Here is a 21,544-nt window from a genome sequence, read left to right as displayed (position 1 = left end):
AGTATTGCTTATTTTGGGAGATTTAAGTTCATTTCAAATGATGATGAAAGCTTGACATTTTAGAGCAAATGTATAAAATTTGTCAGAATGTTTTATTTATCTAAATATAATTTTTAATAATCACTTAAGTAAAGAATACATGTATTATGAACAAATTATAAAGCTTTTTTGTATGATTTTAAAATTAGTTGAGAACTCATCAGTGGTTAAGGTCTTGAATGTGATTAATTATATTTTTAATATTTTCCACTAATTTATGATTTGTCTGTTTATAGTGCTAGACTAGACAAAGAAACAAAAAATCTTATTGAGCAATGTGAAATGTGGTCTAAAATATCGTTGTCTCGAGTTCTCCCAAAAGAAATTGAAGATGAAGTTGATTCTGCTGTTGGACAAACTCGACTTCTTGTTCAAGATAAATTCCAGCAGTTTAGATCTTTGATTCAGCGCTTTGAATTTAAAGTTGAGCCACCAGTAACAATCAATGATCTAGATGGGTTTTGGGATGTGATATATATTCAGGTAAGATAAAGTAGAGTTTAAGTTTCTGATCATAGCATGTAAGTTAAATTTTGTGCTTTTTAATTTCCCATTTTACCCTTATAAATTGGGCTAGACAAAATACAAAATCTAATGTTTAGTTTCAAATTGGTTTAAAAAAAAGAGTTTTTTTCCAAATACTGCTCAGTTATGGCATAAGTACAATCCTGATCAAGACTGACCAGGATGCAAGCTATCCTGGTCAGATGCAGTCACTCTGAGTTAATCCTTTGTCTTACTTGTATTTCTTTCTTCAGTGATTGTCATGTAATTTACCACTGTCTGCCAGTTCGTTTGGGCTAAATGGAGTAACAACTTTTTATTGTGGAACTGTCCCAAAGATTATTACTTATCACATTACACAGTTAACAGTTATGATGTATTGGAGAAAGCATGACCTTATTCCTCAAAATCTGATCTAATCAATCTAAGGTGGTCATTCATGATTCTTGTGTCGTTTTATTTGTAAAACTTTTGGCCATTCCTGTTTTAAGTAGTGCCATCAACACCCGTTTCATTGTAAAAACTAGAGTAGTGATCTTGTGCACATTATTTAAATACAAAACAAATTTTATATATATATATCTTTGTGTATAAATCAGAATGCTCTTGAGTATGTTTGTTTATAAGCATTCAGTTAAAACTTAAGTGCTTCCAGGCGCTGATCTGAAAGATTTTTTATTGTTTTTACTGCATATCGATAATACTCTTAGGTGTAAATTTATGTAGATAACTTGATATCAGTTGAGCAGTAAACTTAAACAGTATGTCATATTTACATCTCATTTGTATATGTAGTAATACTTAAGAGTTTCTGAATAAATCATATTCTGTAAAAAATGCTATTTAGTACCCATGGATGAGATTTGAAAAAAAGCTGATTTTTAATTTTCCATTTCATTTTTTAAAAATTGGTTAAACTGTTGTTGAGGTTCAGCTGTCTAACTGAAAACTTGATTATACTTCAGCTACTTATAGGAAAAAGAGCCATATTCATAGTAAGTTCTATCTATGAACTTTTTATAAAGTTGCATATGTTAATAAAATTATCAACATGTGTTTTATTTTCATATTATCTTTCCATTCCCCACAAAACCAAAGCAAAATGACTTTTTGCTTCAATATTTTTCTGTATTTCATTTTATTCCCATTATGTCAAGGTGTGTCTGTTTTACTGTTTTTGCAGAGTTGTATGAAGGACATAAGCTGTTTTAATAAAAATTTGTGAATGAACTTTTAATTCAATTAACATATGAAGTATTTGATGTTTAGAATTTTGATCTAGGGTTCTAGTTAAAATTATTACGTGGGAAATAAGATATACCCAGAACACCATGTAGTTCAGCTTTTAGTTGAATTAATTACTGATAGTAGTATTTTTATTGGCTTTATTTTTTTTCGTTAGTACTTGTTAATTTTTAAATACAGTATTATAATAATAATAATACCAACACATTTGATGGAGAAAATTATGACCTAATGATCTTAGGTAAAGCTTACTGTTGATAGAATGATTTCAGTATAACTGAAATCATACATGTTGCGCACAAAATAGAAATTATAGGTATTTTCTAGTCTTGATATAAGTGTGAAGAGGTGTAAGAAAAATGACTTAGAACATTCTGATTTAGATGAATTTGTGATGTAGAATTAAAATATGAAGAATAGTAACAATAAGGATAAATGTAATTCTACAACATTTATAATGGAGCTTATTGTTTACAGAGTCTGATTAAATTTCTTAGCACTATGTATAGAATGGAGTATGAAATTAAAATAGAAGGAAATAAACAGTAATGATTCTTTATTGAAAACACTTAGAAACAAGCAAACATTATTAAATTTTTTTTATTATATGACAAAAAATAAACTTGATTATCATCTCTTTTTACATTTGTTTTAAAATGTTCATTAAGTAAGTGGTATAACAATATTTGAGGGACGTTCAATAATAAACAAGACAAATTGATGTAGAGAAAAAAATGATTTATTCAATGACAGTGAAACTTACTTTTCAACATAGTCTCCAGCAACATTTAGACACTTGTCCCACCGTTCTATGAGCTTTCTGATTCCCCCAGCTTAGAAGTCTTTACCTTGCTGTTTGAACCAGTTGTTTACTGCTTTTTTGACCGTTTTTTTTTTGTTTAACTTCTTGCCGCAAAAAAAGTTTTTGAGTGGGCCGAACAAAGGAAAATCAGATGGGGCGAGGTCTGGGCTGTAAGAAGGATGTGGTAACACTGCCCAACCCAACTTCTTGAGCGTTTCTCCATTCTCTGAGTGATGTGGTAGTGCGCATTATCATGCTAGAGAATCACCTTTTGAGTGTCCTGATGTTTTTGCCTTATTGCGGATCTCACTTTCTATTGGAACATAGAATAGTATTCACTGTTCATAGTATGTTGTTCTAAATAGTCACTAAAAATTGGGCCTTGCAAGTCCTCTCTCTTTCTCTTTTCCTGTTTAGCCTCCGGTAACTACCATTTAGATAATTCTTCAGGGGATGAATGAGGATGATATGTATGAGTGTAAATGAAGTGTAGTCTTGTACATTCTCAGTTCGACCGTTCCTGAGATGTGTGGTTAATTGAAACCCAACCACCAAAGAACACCGGTATCCACGATCTAGTATTCAAATCCATGTAAAAACAACTGGCTTTACTAGGTCTTGAACGCTGTAACTCTCGACTTCCAAATCAGCTGATTTGGGAAGACGCTTTAACCACTAGACCAACCCGGTGGGTCGGGCCTTGCAAATCCTAGAAGACCGTCAACATCACTTTATTTACTGGTTGATGTGTGAGTTTTTAATTTTTTTGTGGGCGAATTTGGATGTTTCCACTCAAGACTTTGCCATTTGGATTCAGACTCAAAATGGTGTATCCATGTTTCATCACAGGTTATTATACAATCTGCAAAGTCCTTCTGCAATTGCCTTCTGCTTCAAACCGTTCTTTGAGTTCAGAATAAATATGAATCTGGATGTCTTAATGGGCTTGAGTCAACTGTCTTCGAACCCATCTCAAACATATTTTGCGATAATTCAGCACGTCATGAACAATTGAATGCGTAGTTTCAACACTTAATATTACACAAACTAGTAATTTGAAAATTTTAACTCACCTGTCTTTGCGAATAAGATAATTTATGTGATTTTGCAGCACGGTAGTTGAAACATCAGCTGGGCTTCCAGAGCAGTGGAGATCAGTCACACTTATTCTGCCTGAATTAAACTGTTCCACCCACTTATACATGTTAATGTTGTTTTGACACTTTTCAACATTCTTGAGAAATTTTCCACCGGTTTCATACCTTCTGATAGCAAAAATCTTATCAATGAATGTTGCTCTTCTGTTGCGTACACATTTCAAGCGGAGCTGACATTCTGAAATCAACAAAAGAGGTTAATTGTGATCAAACGACTGATTAAATGTGTTCCCAAGGTTGCCAACTTGTCTCTTAAAAAAGTTTCATTATCATTGAATGAACTGTTTTTTCTCTACATCAATTTGTCTCATTAATTATTGAACGTCCCTCATATTAAAGAATGTTTTGTGACTGTTATAAGAGTTTTATGGACAAATGAGGAAATGATAGTGAAAACAGTTACCAGATATATGGTTTAATTATTTTGTACCTAATACCCATTAATTTTGCCCTATTACAATGTTAAGGAATACAGTACCTTTTATTCAGTATTACTGAGTTCTAACTATTCATTGTAAATTGCTGTAATATTTCTCCTGCAAGTAGCAAGGTATACTTAGTATTGTATTTGCATTTTTGCTGCATTTGGTCCATTACAAATATTTTGTAGTCTTTCATCTGGATTTTTAGATGTGTAATGTGTGCTTAAAATCAACTTCTCTCTTGTCATGGCAGACTGGTTTTATCATTTGATAGATGGTCTGTTTTCTTATTACTTGTTATCAAAAGGTAAAGGTATTTAAAAAAATACATTTCATTTATAACAGTGTTCTGTAATTTTCAAATGATATTTTGAGGACAAATAAAATTATTGTCAACTGGATATTTGAAGAACTTCCTTCATGTACTATAAATTGGGTTAGTTTCTTTAAAAAATGTTTTACGTTTTTTGTTTTTACAAAATATTTCTTTGATAAGGATGTTTGCACTTGTACCAGAATTTACTTTATTTAAAATTGTGAAGTGTTTCATTAAAATTTTTAGTCATATTCTACAGTTTTTGGTTACACAGTGCCTACCTAGATTTGTGTTTCTGAATCTAATCTGTCGCCTTCATTTATAGAAAACAAATATTCATTTTCGTTGTTACATGTATCCAACATATCTGAGTTGGCATTAGTAAATAAATTATGACATTTATTTTGAACAATTTCTATTTTGAACACTTCTTCTAAAATAGTCATTCTTGCAACTAACAAACTGAACTGACTTGTGGTTAAACATGAGCATACTTAAAATGATTGGAATGAAAGTAAAGATGTTATGTTTCTTTGGTAGAATTCAATATTGTTAGTGAATACCAGAATAATGCTAATATTAAAAGGAAAGGAAGTTTATGGTATATTTGGAATATTCTGAAAAAAATTATGAATTATTTCAGTATATTCAAAGTTTGCTGTGGGTGTTGCATAGCAAAAGTGCTGGTATGTTTGTACTATTTTATGGTAATATTTTGAATAGAAACATTACACTTATGTAATGTTTTTACAATTATTCCCTAATAATGAACGCCTTTTTAATTATTCTTTAGTCTAAAAGATAAATGTTTTAACATTTTCTGTACAGTACTACAGGATTCTGGGTCATCTGAAATAGCAACCAGTTTTATACAGAATTTATTTGAATGAGATAGGGGTAGTCAGACTGAGTTAAGCGATAAGCCTTTTTTTGTCTCTTCATTTTCATACTATCCATAGAACTGCATGTTATAGGCATTTATTGTTTGTCTTATTGATGACTACATATAATGTGCAAATATTGCTATTATATTGTAAAATATTCCTTGTAGTTCTTCGTAATTATAATTCTATTTTGTTTTAAGAGTCAATTTTTTATATTGCTTACATTCATCATTTAATATTTCAGCTCATACTCATAATTCCATGTTTTTTAGGGTTTGATACTCATTATTTTTTAAACCTTTCAGTCCATGGCAACCTAAACAGCCTTGTGATCCGTCTTGGGTGATTTTCTTTTTTTCTTTTTTTTTTTTTTTCATTTAATCACATGTAGCCTGCATTTTATTCGGTGTTTGTTTATTAGAAGTAATTTTCTTTCTAGTTTAAACATTAACTGTTTATTATTAGTCTTTCTAATATAATAATAATTTAATATTATGTGTTAGTGAAACCTCATAGTTACACATATAATATTTTTTAATACATTCATGCAATTTTGGCCATAATTTATTCTATATGTTACAATAGATTTTCATTCTGATAATTTAGTATGAAAAAATAAAATGGAGAAAGCAGATGGACATTCTTTAGAACTACCATGGTTATAATAGAAACTGTTAAGAAATACATATAAAACATAAAGAGGAACTTATATTCCTGTGCTAAAGATTGAGGCTATTTTAAAAGCAGAAACCTTTGAAAAAACGTATAGTTGGTCAAAATATCTGTTTTATTTGTTGTGGAGGAGTGTAAAGAATACTTCATAAGAGTTCTAAAGATTTCTAGATGACTTGATCTGGAAGTGTTTCCCAGACTACAAAAAAGTAGTCTGTGTGGTTCATGGTCTACTACTGTGGCAAATGTTTTCCGTATCTATACACATACATTAACTAATGCACTAAAAGGTTAGGCATAAAATGCATTTGTTAGCATAAAAAATGGAATCAGAATCTTTAATTGAAACACTGAAAAAGTTATATATAAGCAAGTGAAATGATTATCAGTGAGTGGAGATGAAAAATACAATAATTGGTGAATGGTGGGACTTAGAGGACTCCGTTCAGTTTTATTAGAAAAGAAAACTGAGCAGTCAGATTTTGATGTCAATACTTTTTTAAGAAATTTTTTTTGTATATGTTTTTCAACTTCTTGAAATAGGTGCTCCATTACCAGAGTTTGTGTTGAAAGAAAATGCCTCTATGGTTTCACAAAGAGTAGAAAGACTAATCATTGAGTTTACTTTCATGTATTGAATGTTTTGATGTTTGAAAAAAGTGTTATTAGATATGGCAATAAAGATTTATGAAGAAAAACTTTTTTGATTTGATTCATAAGTTAGATATTTATATTAATATTTTTGAGCTCTTCAATACAGAAATTCTGGTTAGATGCAATTTATTATGTGATGAGGCCGGGCCAAATTTTAAAATGATACTATGTAAAGCATCTTTTTGCATCTGCTCTCTTCTTTTTTCAAAAAGAGAAGTTTTTATCTACACATATATACAAAATGCAGAGGAAATATAAACAGTTTCATTTTTTCAGTTCTTTAATGAATCAACAAGTGTAATTCTTACACTACGTTATTTTTACTAAATAAAATAAGATGAACTCTGTGAAGCTGTGTTTTTTATATTTTTTATTAATTGAGTGTGTTAAAAGTATTTCTGTATGCTCTAAGTTAATCTAGGTTCTATCAGCCTGACAATGATAGATAATCAGGAATTAAATGAATTTTTAAAGCACTCTATGAGCAGTACAGTTGAATTATTACTAAAATTTTTGTTGGTATGATAAAGTTTGTAATACTTTTTTTAACTAATTATTTTATAGGTAGAAAAATTACATTCACAGTTTAGTAAACTTCAAATGCTGAAAGAAAATAATTGGATCTCAGCACCTACTGAGCCAAAAATTAATAAACAGGCAAAGAAAATTATAAGACAAAGAAAATCAAGGAAGGTACAAGGAAACTTCAGAGAATTTTTAAAAGGTTTGTGTAATTTTCCTTGATTAATTTTTTTTTGTCTTCAGTCATTTTAATGGTTTGATGCAGCTCTCCAAGATTCCCTCCCAGTAGCTTCATTTTGGTATACTCCCTACATCCTATATCCCTAACAATTTGTTTTACATATTCTAAATGTTGTCTGCCTGCACAATTTTTCCCATCAACCTGTTCCTCCAATATTAAAGCAACTATTCCACGATGCCTTAATATGTGGCCTACAAGTCTGTCTCTTTTAACTATATTTTTCCAAATTCTTCTTTCTTCATCAATTTTCCGTTACACCTCTTCATTTGTTACTTTATCCACCCATCTGAATTTTAACTTTCTCCTACATCACCGCATTTCAAAAGCTTCTAATCTTTTCTTCTTGGGTACTCCGATCATCCAAGTTTCACTTCCATATAAAGTTGTGCTCCAAACATATACTTCCAAAAATGTTTTCCTGATATTTAAATTAATTTTTGATGTAAACAAATTATATTTCTGACTGAAAGCTCATTTCATGTGTGCTATTCAGCATTTTATATTGCTCCTGCTTAGTCCATCTTTAGTAATTCTTCCCAAACAACAAAATTCTTCTACCTCCGTAATCTTCTCTCTTCCTATTTTTATATTCAGTGGTCCATCTACATTATTTCTACTACATTTCATTACTTTTGTTTTGTTCATGTTTATTTTCATGTGGTAGTTCTTGCATAGGACTTCATCCATGCCGTTCATTGTTCTAAATCTTTTTTACTCTCAGCTAGAATTACTATATCATCAGCAAATCGTAGCATCTTTATGTTTTCTTTTATTTTAATTTGTATACCATAAAATTTTCCTTAATTTTTCTGTGTGCTCCATCTATTTTACCAATGACCATTTCTCATTCCACTTCTGAACACTTTTCTTTAATCCACTCTTCTTTCACACTAATTTGCGCTTCCTGTTTATAGTATTTCTTAATTGTCGATAGTTCCTTTTACTTTCTTCATCCCTACATTCTTATATTTTCTATTTTCATCTATCAGCTGCAATATATCCTCTGATATCCAACGTTTTCTACCAGTTCTCTTTGTTCTGCCTAAGTTTGCTTCTACTGATTTAAGAATTTTAACATTCTCCCATTCTTCTTCTACATTTTCTACCTTATATTTTTTACTTAGAACTCTTGAAATGTCCTCCTCAAAAATCTTCTTTACACCTCTTCTTCCTCAAGCTTCTCTAAATTCCAATGATTCATCTGACACCTTTTCTTCAGGTTTTTAAACTCCAATCTCCATTTCATTATCACTAAATTATGGTTGCTATTAATGTCTGCTTCAGGATATGCTTTGCAGTGAAGGAGTTGATTGATTTCTAAATCTTTGTTTAACCATGATATAATCTATCTGATACTTTGCAGTATCACCAGGCTTTTTTCATTTGTATATTCTTCTATTATGATTTTTAAACTGCGTATTGGCAGTTACTAAATTATAATTTGTGTGTAAAACTCTAAGTTAATCCCCTCTTTATTCCTTTTGCTCAGCCCATATTCAACCACAATATTTCCTTCCTTCCGTTTTCCAATGCTTGCATTCCAATCTCCAACTATTATTAAATTTTCACTTTTATGTGTTTTATTGCTTCATCAGTTTCTTCGTATACACACTACATCATCATCAGCATCATGGTGCCCATGATGCAAGTGATACAAGTGCCTTGTAGGCATATAGATGTTAACAATCGATGTTGGCTTAGGTTTTGATTTTCTCCTGATTACAATGATTCTATCGCTATGCATTTTGAAATACTTTACCCTCTTCCCTATCTTCTTGATCATTACGAAACCTACTCCTGCTTGCCCCTTATTTGAAGCCGAGTTAATTATTCTAAAGTCACCTGACCAAAAGTAGTTTCCCTCTTCCCACTGAACCTCACTAATTCCTACTACATCTACATTTAACTTATCCATTTCCCTCTTTAAATTTTCTAACCTACCGACCTTTTTTAGACTTATAACATCCCATGCTCCGACTTGTAGAATGTTACTTTTTAATTTTCTGGTGGCCCCTTCCTTAATAGTCCCCGCCTGGAGAGATTTGAACAGGGACTAGTTTACCTCCAGGATATTTTATCAAGGAAGGCACCTCCATCTTTGTTACATAAAAATGCAGAGTTACATTTTCTTGGAAAAAAAGCAGCTGTAGTTTTCTATTGCTTTCAGCTGTGCAGTACTCAGAATATTGAGTGATGTTGATATGGCCGTTTAAGCCCTCCTGATCTACGTTCTTAAAAATTACTGAAAGAGCTGCTGCCCTCTTTCAGGAATCATTCCTTAGTCTGGTTCTCAACAGATACCTCCGATATGGTTGCACCTCGATCCAGCTATTCTGTATCACTGACCACTCAAGTCCCCTCACCATTGGCAAGGTCTCATGATTCACAGAGGGAGGATTTGTTGTATATTATATTTGTAATTTGAGTTATTGCTTGCACTAACAGTCTGGATAATTATTGATGACACCAATATGAGCTGTTACAGTTTCAAAGAAACATTGCAAATATAAATTAAAAATACAATGCCTGTTCTATTTTATATTATCTTATTAAGAAACATTTTTAAATTTTCAGGGTAATGTGGGGAAATATTTTCTTTTGTACTAGTAGCTTTTAAAAAAAGAAAATTTGTAAAGTAGTTAACATTAGCTAAATATGGGCTCTGAACTTTACTTTGCTACCTTTTTTTAAAAGGTATTGTAATAACAAATTAATCCAAAATTTGATGAGAGTAAAAATAAAAGTCCTTGTTTCAACATAAGCGAACCACGTATATCACAGAATTGTTTTTTTTTTTTTTTAAGTTAGAGCTCAGCATTTGTATTATTTATAAAAGGATATTAAAGAATAATTCTGTGATGCCAGGGTAAAGGGTATATGTTACTTTTTGCTATTTTGGATAATGAAAAACAAAGTTTGCCATTTTCTGGTAAAGTCAGGATGATGAGCATGCACAGAATTACACTCCATGTGAATATGACCTGAGACTAGGAATTTGTAATCCAGTTTCTGTTAGCGATCACTGTTTATTTGCACTAATAAATATATTGCTACCATGTATCTATTTCTATTTTGTCCTCCCTCAGTTATCTGAATTCGTGGTTATGTTTAATTGAAAGGGATTTTAATTTTTACCCAGTGTTTAGAGATGCTACTTTGTTTGCTCCCCTCCCTTCATCTAGTTGGGACCACATGTAACAATATGGCTGATATACCTTGCAGTCACACACTGTCAAGTTGTAAGTCCATAGTAACCGTTTGTAAAATGTGATTCCACTTTGTAGTAGAGTATGGGCAAACACTGTTGCAAATCGAACATTATGACAGTCGTCTTGTGATTCTCTTTGTATACTTCTTTTTCAATCCTTTTTCTGTCATAAGCTAATTCCGCAAGTTTATGATCATCTAGTTCTGTTTGTAAAAGAAGTTTTTCTTTATCTGAAGAAATAGAAATTTGCATCTTGAGTTTGTAACAAAAATGACAGTTATCAATCTTGGGCTTTTTTTTAATATTTTGTTCATGAAGTATTCCTTCATACACACTTCTGCTAACTGGCATTTCAGTTTTTGTAGTCTGATATACGCAAGTGCTATTGTAAGGGAGGTATATTTTTTTGCTGTTACGCCTAGAGTAATGGCTCTCATATGATTGTATGAAGAGAATATGCTGCTTAGCATTTTCTTTTACCTCATCAGATAATTTTTGTATTGGAGGATACTTACCCCCTACGATCAGATGGGACTTAACCCCCAAGTGAACCTGACTTTTTTTTTAAAACATTGGCAATAAACTTTATTGGTTATGTCAAAAGTATTCATAAAACAAACTTTATAAATTTCATTAAGATCTCCATTAATTTTCAAATGATAGCCATAATTAACTAGCCTGTTCAAAATACACTTTGGTTCAGGCTAGTGACTACTTTTCATTGAGTGACTACTAGTGATTAAACTTGCAATGTATGCCTCTTGATAATGGTCTCCTAACTTTCAATTATGATCAAATATTTCTTTACAATCATATTCTAAAAACCTTCTATATTATATTTTGCTCTTCTCAATTTTTTGTACTCTCTCTCTCTCTCTCTCTCCCCCCCCCCCCTCACTCACTCCCACTTTCACTTACATACGACTTACCTACTTTTCTACTTTCTTTTCTATGTTTTTTATTTCATCTATTATCCCTTCTACACTTTTTCTTGACTTTTTAATTGTATCATTATCACTATCAGCACCTAATCTTACCAGGTGTACACATCCAGTGTTTAAAACTGAGATGATTTCAGTACCTACCCAATGTGCAAAGGGATATATGTCAAGTTGGATTTTTGTTCATGGAGGTATTTGTCTACATATGTCCTTATTCATCGGTTTTCAAAATGAGTAAAGGGTATATACCTTCAAATATCTCTATACTAAAGTATCTTTAATCATAATATGTACCTTTTTTTTTTACATAGTTTCTGTATGTTTTTAACCAGACAAATGACAAATATCTCTTTACCCGAACATAGAGAATTTCATTTCAAGCTTTGAATGACATAAACTCAATTTCACGAAAAAGTGACGTATACCCCTTTGCCCTTGTACACAGAATTATTCTGCATTTTTCTGATAATGTAATCACGTCTCTTGCTGTTTATAAATGTAAAACTGAACAAATTTTAATTTGTCATATGATTTTTGTAGCTCAGTTTCAAAATTATAGCAGCTGGTTTCTTTTGCAGTTTTTTATCTGGTAACTGGTGGTTCTGGTATCTTTTTTGTTACCTGGACTGTAATTGAATTTAGTATTACATAAAAGTATCCATTAAGTACTGAAATACTAAATAAAAAAAAAAGTGTATTCAGTTCATAGCTAAAATTAGAATTTTTTTCTGAAATAAAATTTCTTTTCTATGTCTTCATATATAATAGATTTTAGAAAAAAAATACTATTTTAATTATTACTTGTCTTAACTCAGGTAATCGTGTTTTATTGATTTTTAGGTAAATGTCTGTCCCTCTAAAATCTTGATCCAATAATTTTTAAATTTAATCTTTGCAATCATTCAGTTTTTTATTTAGTACTCAACTGTCAGGGAGCTCCTCTTGGACTGTTCTCTTTTTTACTCAAGTATCAGATGTCAGTTGACATCTGATACAGATTTAAATTTCCATAACTTGACCATGACGAGAGCACTGGCGATTTTATTCGTTTTTTATGTTTGTTTCAGTGTTAGAATTATTCATCAAACTTTGTTTGATCTGTGTTCCTTAAAAACTGACTACAAACTCATTTTTGTTTTTAACGTATCTCATTTTATAAGAAGCTTCTTTTATAAGAGGCTTCTAATTCTTCTCATAAATTAAGTAATGGTAACATTTGAAAAACATAGATATTTGGCATATACAGGCTGCTCAAATTAGTTAAAACCCTGAGAATTTGGTATATTTCTGTAAAACACAGTTGGCAACACTACAGCTGCTCTTACTAGATGTTTTTGTTGTACGTAACTGCTCAGACCATCAGCGCACATGTGAGCTTAGTGATAATATATTGCATGCTGTGTTTTGTCAAACGTACCTTATTGTAGTGTAGTAGTTTTTAAGCTTTGTTATTCATTTACCAAACAATATCTAACAGTTCATCACATCCTTGTGGATTGTATTTGTCGCAAATTTAAACTAGGGGCTAACATGTGACTTATTCTAGGGAATAATAAAATGAAGTTATCTTATGTTTTATGATTTCCTAGGGCTGTCTGTTTGTATTCAGACATTTGAATTACTGTAGTGTGTTTCACCTATTTATGTCATTTGCCACCTATTTTGTCAAGGTAATTTTATTATCTTAATTAAGATAAATATTATGATATATCTTTGTGTTTTTAGTTTGCTTTTAGCATACCCTACAGGTTTTTTCCTTTTAAGTTGTATTTTTATGTTGCTAGGTTTTAGTTTTTAACATTTAGTTATTTAAAACAAATATCTTAAATATTTTAATCGGCAATGATAACGTGAAAGTGTTTTTCACCCTGGAGAAAAATAGAAAAAGACAACAACATCTTGAAGCAGAATTTTACTTTATCAATGTACAAGCATGTCACAGAGGATGATTGCTGAAGAATGTAAGGTAAACTGTAAATAAATTTTAAAGCAATTTAAAAATACTGGTTTTATCCTTCCAAAAAAGAAGAAAAATGTTGTGTAAGGAAAACCACTCCTTAGACAGATCATTTATTGATTAGGAAAACAAAATAAATCCTAGGTTATCTCCTGTGGATTTTAATAGAGAAATGAGAAAAAATGGTGTTGATATCCATGTGAGTATTGTTAAACAAAGACTTCTGGAAGTTGGTCAGAGAACACACCGATCAATGAAAAAGCAACTTCTTACTGCATGTATTAATTTGAAAGAAACATTTATAATGGGATAGATTTAGCCCAGATCTTTATAGATTTTGAGTATACAGTAGTACAAGAGAAAAGAGTTCTTTTTTTCTGTTGAATCACATTTGAAGTCCAGGGATATAAAGTAAAGTTTGTTTGCAAAAGTTCAAATGAGGTTATATCATTTTCTCATATTCTGCTAACACCAAAAATCCTCCAAAGAAAATGTTTTCGGGCTGTTTGATGTTTCATGGGCCAGGACTATTGTTTCCAGTAGAAGAAATGATGATTTCTGGTAAATACAAAACTTTATTCTAGAGAAGAGTGGTTCCATTCTTCTCCAGCCAGCGACTGGAAACATATTTTCCACCAAGATCTTACAATTGCCATAAATCTAAAAAATGCAAAAACTACAATGAAAATGGTATAACTGTTTTTCCATGGCTTGACAACTCATCAGACTTAGACACAATTGAGATAATCTGTGATTCATTTGTAATCTATAACTTACTAAAGAAGACTACAACAAAAATTTCTGAAATATTTCTTCAGTAATCAAGATATGCTTTCATGACAGTGAACTAAAAAAAACATGTGAAAAACTAATTGTATTAATGTCTAAATGTTGTCGGTAAGTAATAAAAAACAATGGGGTTAATCGATACAATGTTATTATTACTGTTATTATAGAATGTGAAATAAACTATCTTTGTTCATTTTATGTATATGTAAACATGGTAATCGCATACAAATTCTTCTGGGGAAAGTAATTTTCTTCTGTATGATTTCAATCTGTAGGCAGTTAAATATTTGATGAATAGCCTTGTTCTGATAAATATTCTAAGAAACTATTTGTTATCAAAGTGAGTAATATGGTTGAGAAAATATGAAATTTTTAATAAAATCCAAGCTAGAGTTTATTTATTTCTTACAAAGTATAAACAACTATTTTGTCAAGAAATTAGTTTTCTCTTTTCCGTAATACATATTTGAAAATAACATAACAAAAAATATATTATTCATAACATATTTATGAAAAATACAGGAGATAAGAAGATAAGTAAATAATAATAATGCCCATTGAATTATTTTTTGTTTGAAATTTGAAAATTGCAAAATTGGAAAACGTTTCTTGTAATTAATAAGCAGAAGCACTACATATTTTGAACTCATTCACATAAAAAAAGGATACAAATTTTTCTATGTATTGCAAAAGTTTTTGAGCTATGGAAAGACATAAATGAAATATCTGCGTCAGGCTTGAGTTTGATAAAAGTACACAGATTAAATAAAATATTCATTTCTTGCTAGTGGAATGCCAAATTTTAAGAAATTATTTGTGGCACTGGTGTTGTTTGATAAATCGATGAAAATTTATTTAGAAAAACTGTTGCTATTAATTAATCTGTGAAAGTTCAAAACGTTTGTTATTAAAATACTTGGTAAAAAAGAAATTTATTATTTAAAATAGATGAAAAATTGCAAAATCACTTTATAAGTTACAGCTAAACATTACATTTCTTAATACGAATGCTTAGTTTACTGTCTCCAAAAAATTTTAAGACAACCTCGTTGTAATGGAAATTTTGATTGGCCAAAGTGCTATGTTACAGTTTTTTAAGGTGTCAATTCCTAATATTAAATTGATTTTTTTTTCAGCATTTTTTACATTCACATTATTCTTTTTGAAGATTTAAAAGATGGTATCGATCTGTTATTCATTTAAGTTATCTTACTATTATACATATTCATAACCCAAATTAAAAAGTGCAATATTGCATTCACTTTTGTAAATGTAATACATAAATAGATTATGAAGGAAACTAGTATATAAATAAATACTGATAAGTTATGTTTATTTAACTGGAATTATGGTTAATCATAGCGAAGTATGAATATATATTTTATGAATAAATATGAAATATATATTTTTAATTTTGTTTTATACAAAGTATAGTAAATTAGATTTTATCTCCCTTTGAATATAAGCAACCAGTTTTAATGTTACATGTTTGCATAAGTGAAAGTAGGAGTGTATATCAAAACTTTCCTTCTATGTCTTATTAAACATTTAATTATAAGTTAGAATTTGGTATGTTAAAAGTATTATGTAGAATATTTTGTTATTTTTGTGGAATTTTAGGTTTAAAGAGGTGTAATGAGCTTGATAAATCAACTAGAACTGAAGATAATTCTGTAGTGAACATTCATCACAATGCTCCAGAAGAAACAGAAAATTTGGAGCCATCAGGTAAATTAGACACTAATCAGTATAGATACTCATAATAAAATTTTTATTGTTGTAATATTAATCAGGATTAAATAAATGTATATTAATGTTTAAGTACAACAATAAATGTTGCAGGCATCAGCCAACTTGAGAAATTATTGTAACTGTTGTTGGTTTAAATCTTTTTCTGTTAAGAGAAATTTTTAAGATGATAGAATTTGCAACTTAAATAAATTATGTTAAGATTTGAGTTTAAGATAAAAAATCATAATTTTTCTGTAAACACACCAAACTCAATATTTGATATTGATAGTTTAGCATACATCATTTAATTATCTCTGGTGTGTATGAAGTCTGTTAAAAAAATATCTGACTTACTGACTTGAATAGCAGCTGGAGTTAAAAGGCAAGGCAGCCAAAAGCACACTACTATTCTTGACCTTTTTATGTATTCATGATTGTTTCTGATCTTATCTGTTAAGTCACTGCCCAATAGTTTTTGTGCATAATAATATTAAGTGCTTCTGTTGTGTTATTATTTTGTATGATATGGACAGAGTGGCCAAAGTATGTAAGAGTTATAGTTGTATGTAAGAGTCTACAGTGTTTGTTAGATTTTTTGCTCTGGTTGACTGTTAATGAACCAAAATTTTAATGATATTGAAAAGAATTTGAGATAATACAAGTGATAATGAAAACGGAAGCTTAGTCATCTCAGTGTAAATCTTGAAATTCTCATAGGTCAAAGAAAGCAGCGTTAAAGTGATGGGGGTTTTCTTTTTTACTAACTACTGTGAAATTGTGAATTACGAAAACAATTTAAGTTAAACAGTTGAATAATATCAAAAATTAGTTGGTCTTCCTGATAATGTGATATTCCAAAAGACCAGATGTGTGAATATTGCACAATGTAATCTCCAACATGTCAGTGCCATTACCTAACTATTGTAATGTTTAAGTCAGAACTTTTTAATTGTAATATGTCTTGCAAAATCATGCTGTAAATCAAAACTTACAGTATGATGATTCTAATTTAATTTAGCACCATCCATCCAAGAAAAAATCCATCAGTTCTTTTTACTTGTAACACAAAAATGAAGTAAAAATAACTTTTAATACAAAAATTGTGATAAATGATATATTTAGCTTAAAAATAAAAAATTAAAGAAACTGTATTACTGATATACGAGGTTTTTTTTTCAAGGTCCGATCGGTCGCGAAATAAAAACCCGTGCAAAAATGGGATGAACCGTTGCACAGCGTCTCTAGTATGACCTTCAATCATGCCGCGTCACTTTGTTTAGTTCTGAACACGCAGCTAGTATGTAAATATGTCTATAACAATAGCATCTCCCGCCAAGTGTGAAGTGCGTGCGGTAATTCGATTTGTTCAGGCTGAGGGGTGTAATGCAGCTGAAATTCATAGACGAATAAGTAATATGTACGGTGAAACTTCAGTGAGTGACAGCAAAGTGCGACAATGGTGCAGGAACTTAAAGCAGGACGTACAGATGTTCATGATGCAGGCGGTCAGGGAAGGAAGCGAGTGTCAACCGATGATCTTGTTGAGCGAGTGGATGAGGCAATTCGAAAAAATCGTCTGTTCACAATTTCTGTATTGAGTGATTCGTTTCCTGAAATTTCAAGGTCAGCTCTCTACACCATTTTTAGTGAGAGACTTCAGTACTGCAAACTGTGTGTGAGATGGGTTCCCAAGATGCTGTCCAACCATCACAAAACAATGAGAATGGACTCCTCCTTAACGTTTCTCCAGCATTACCACAATGAAGGAGAAGATTTTTTGAACAAAATTGTCACAGAGGACGAGAAATGGGTCCATTTCAAAACTGAAGAAACAAAAGAACAATCCAAACAGTGGATGCATTCTCATTCTCCCAGTAAACCAAAGAAGTTCAAGCGAACCTTCTCCAACAAAAGGTGTACAGCTACTGTGTTTTGGGACCGGAATTGAGTTCTCTTGGTGGAATTCATGGAACATGGCACGACCATCACTGCAGCCTCATACTGCGTGACTCTTCAACGTCTACGAAGGGCAATTCAGAATAAGCGGAGAGGAATGTTGTCATCAGGCATTGTCTTTCTCTATGACAATGCTCGGCCGCACACTGCAGCTGTAACAAAGAAGCTCCTGCAGCGTTTTCATTGGGAAGTGTTTGATCGCCCACCATACAGCCCGGACTTGGCTCCATCCGATTTTCACCTCTTTGCTTACATGAAATGCTGGCTAGGAGGACAACATTTTGGCACAGACATCGAGCTGCAGACCAGCAGAAATGTGGCTGAAAACACAGGCGGCTCCGTTCTATGACGAGGGTATTGGAAAGTTAGTACCATGCTACGACAAATGTCTAAATCGGAGTGGCGACTATGTAGAGAAATAGCGTAAATACTTGTTACAAATAAAGAATTTTTTATTTTCACTGTGGTTTTAATTTCGTGACTGATCGGACCTTGAAAAAAAAATAACCCTCGTATTAAAATTTCAAGTAAAATAGTAAAAAAATATTTGTTACCTCAGTGTATTTCTTTAATATCTGATAAGCTGCTGTCTGTTAAACTATTGTCATAGTTTCCCAAATTTATCACAATATCTTCAGTAATATTTTCACATAAACTGTCTTTAATTACATGTTGAATACAATTTTTCCAAGCATATACATTTACTTCATTTAACACCTTATATCAAAAAAAAATTTTATATTATTTGACTTAAATTTTGTGTTCAGATCAATCTACCAGGTTAAAATTGCAGCAGTGTGTAGGAAGACGAAACATGGCATAATTTTTTGATTTTGCTATTTCATTTACTTGATAATGAATATACTTTTGTTTAACTGATTTTAAAATTTTTAAAATTCTACTTTTAAACACGTCTTTGGTCTGTGACTTTCTTCTACTTTAATAACACTGAGAACAAAAAAAAAATTTTTGTCTCTGGAAGAAACATATGTGATTCTGATAGTATTTTTTCTCCTGAATTCAAATATATTGGTTTTTCTCCAACTAACAAGGTTTCCAAGAGACAGGCATTTATAGTTTCAAACATCTTAATACTTTCTGCGTTCTTAACTACACAATATTCAAACATTTGACTCACCGAGAAAGTAAGAAATGATGATTTTCTGCTATATTTTGGCTGTAGAGCATCCCTCTTGATGGTCCAACAGTAATCGGCCAGCATATTAGGATTCCATTTGCTTTGAATACCTCTTTTTCGTAGCTGAAATCTCCTGGTGAAAGTGTTCCTGTGCTCTTCACTCACTGCACCAAGGAAGAAATCTAGGTGCAAGTACAGGAAGTGTACTTTTAAGGACATATTAGAACCTAAATTTTTATAAGATCGTTGACAATATCACGGTAATCGTTCACCTTTTGATTTCCCAAAAAAACTCTCAGTAACATTTTTGAATGCTTGCCAAACTGCTTTTTTCTCCAGTGGATTGAATAGTTCCTTACACTTTTCATCATGCAATAGTGATCATATTTGTGGACCTACAAATATTACTTCTTTAATTTTTGCATCACTAATTTTAGGAAACTTCTGTTTTAAGTACATGAATCCAGGAGTTTTGTCCATGGCCTCGATGGAATTTTTCATTTATCTTAGTTTGATAAGTAATGGAGGTAGATACAAATTTTTAGAAATACACGAGTCATGTTTCACATTTTTCTGTTCAGGAATGACTGGTTCATGTTTAGGTCATTCTTTTCTAATGAAATGGTTTTTTCTGTCCCTTGCTACTGTCTAATGCTTCTGTCTGATTCACACAAAAAATAATTGTACTTTGTGTAACCAGGCTGCAGACCAAGAATAAGTACAATTACCTTCAAATCACCACAAATATTCCTATCATACACTGTGTATTGAAGCTTTTTCCGATATAAATTTAAAGTTTTCATATGTTTGTTTCATACTAGCAGAGTGAGTGAGTGATGGGAATTTATTGCATTATGCAGAAACACAGCTTTGAAACTAACTTTAAAGAAATCAATGAACAAGCACCATTCTGTTGGGTTTTGTTCTTTCCAAAGTGTCTTCATAAGAGAAGAAATGTCATTACAAAACAATAAGTCATTTTCTTCAGAAAAAGTCTTTAAATTTAGAATGACAATTACGATAAGTAAAACATCAGAAAACATAAGAAATAACAGACAGAAGAAGTGATCTTTGGGTTCCTTCCAAATCATAGGGATAGCATGTGGCATGTTTGGTCTCCGACTTTACACCCAAAATAAAGTTCATAACACTTTTTTACTAATGGAGTAAGGTTTCACCTTTGGGACTTGAGCGTCACTTCACCACATATACAACAAAAATTGTTAGGATGATTTAAACAAACTAGGCATTTTGTAACTAATGACTAATTAAAAGAAATAAAATTGTAAATATGTAAAACACAATAATTCAGACACACAAAGCACTTGCAATGACGTGTTTATTGGTTCACAACTGGCATCGTTCTGATGAATGTGTGCTATGCTAGACCGTGTTTGTACATGTCTAAATGCATCTGAACCTGCACAAGAGTGGCAATGCTACCCTTTGAGTTAGCTCATTTGGTTCCATCCTATTTACAATGCTCTAAAAGCTTTTACTTGACAATGGACAAATGGATGAAAAATGTTTCAAAATTAAAAAAAACATTAAAATAACAAAAACACTGTAGGTGATGGAGAAATTCCAAATACATATTTGAAAACAGGATAAAAAACTGCAATAAGTACACTTATTGGGACTGGTGACAAAAATCATGTTGACTAGTATAATCATTTGGCAATTTCTAATGTTCTGATTGTAGCGCTTGAAATTTTATCAGTTATCAGGCAGTGGTACAGGGGATAATGCATTACTACGATGGATCCTTCAGCCACAATTTCGACAACTTTGTAAACCACTGTATAAAATTATCACCATTCATTTCATCATGATACTCTTGAGAATATCTCAATTCAAATACCCATAAACAACCATTCAAAATCCCATTTTCGCTTTCTACGTGTGTTATTATTGATTGTTTACCTTTTCCAGCTGTAGTTTTCTCCCCAGTTGACATAACTTTCATAAAAGCATCTTTTATGCTCTTTATTTCTTTATCTACTCATACTTCTTCCATACATGTCTCACATTAACACAATCTCCATCTAGATAATAAGTTGTCTTACCCTTTTCACAAAATCACTTATTTCTCTTAAATGCTCTCTACGCCATGAAATAATATCTTCACGTTCTATCAATAAAGAATTGTTTTTTCTGGACATGAAACAAAAATTCATTTAAAACACAATGAAAAATTTACTTCTAGAAAAATTCAGCCGTTCAGCATCTGTATTCACAGCATTTAATATTTTGTACAATTAGGAAGCTCATTATTGAAATAAAAGGAATAATTTTTTTTTCTGAAAGTGATTTTAGTAAAATCATCCACCTTTTGGTTGTCTTCACATACTTTTGGGGCTTTTTAG

General features: G+C 31.2%; 1 protein-coding gene across 3 annotated transcripts in view; it reads left to right on the top strand.

The window, feature by feature from the left end:
* The window catches only part of LOC142324280 (uncharacterized), a 72,233-nt gene that overhangs the window by 31,670 nt on the left and 19,019 nt on the right, over positions 1 to 21,544 (top strand). For all 3 annotated transcript variants that reach the window (XR_012756259.1, XM_075365204.1, XM_075365195.1), the window contains exons 7-9: positions 276 to 522; positions 7,260 to 7,419; positions 15,974 to 16,081. Coding sequence is in view for 2 of the 3 variants with exons in the window: in XM_075365204.1 (XP_075221319.1) it covers positions 276 to 522; positions 7,260 to 7,419; positions 15,974 to 16,081 (515 nt within the window). In the remaining variant the exon portion in view is untranslated. The remainder of the gene's footprint in view (positions 1 to 275; positions 523 to 7,259; positions 7,420 to 15,973; positions 16,082 to 21,544) is intronic.

Source organism: Lycorma delicatula, chromosome 1 (assembly GCF_047948215.1).
Source record: "Lycorma delicatula isolate Av1 chromosome 1, ASM4794821v1, whole genome shotgun sequence".
NCBI classification, from domain to species: domain Eukaryota; kingdom Metazoa; phylum Arthropoda; class Insecta; order Hemiptera; family Fulgoridae; genus Lycorma; species Lycorma delicatula.
This window is presented reverse-complemented; position numbering and strand designations above follow the sequence as displayed.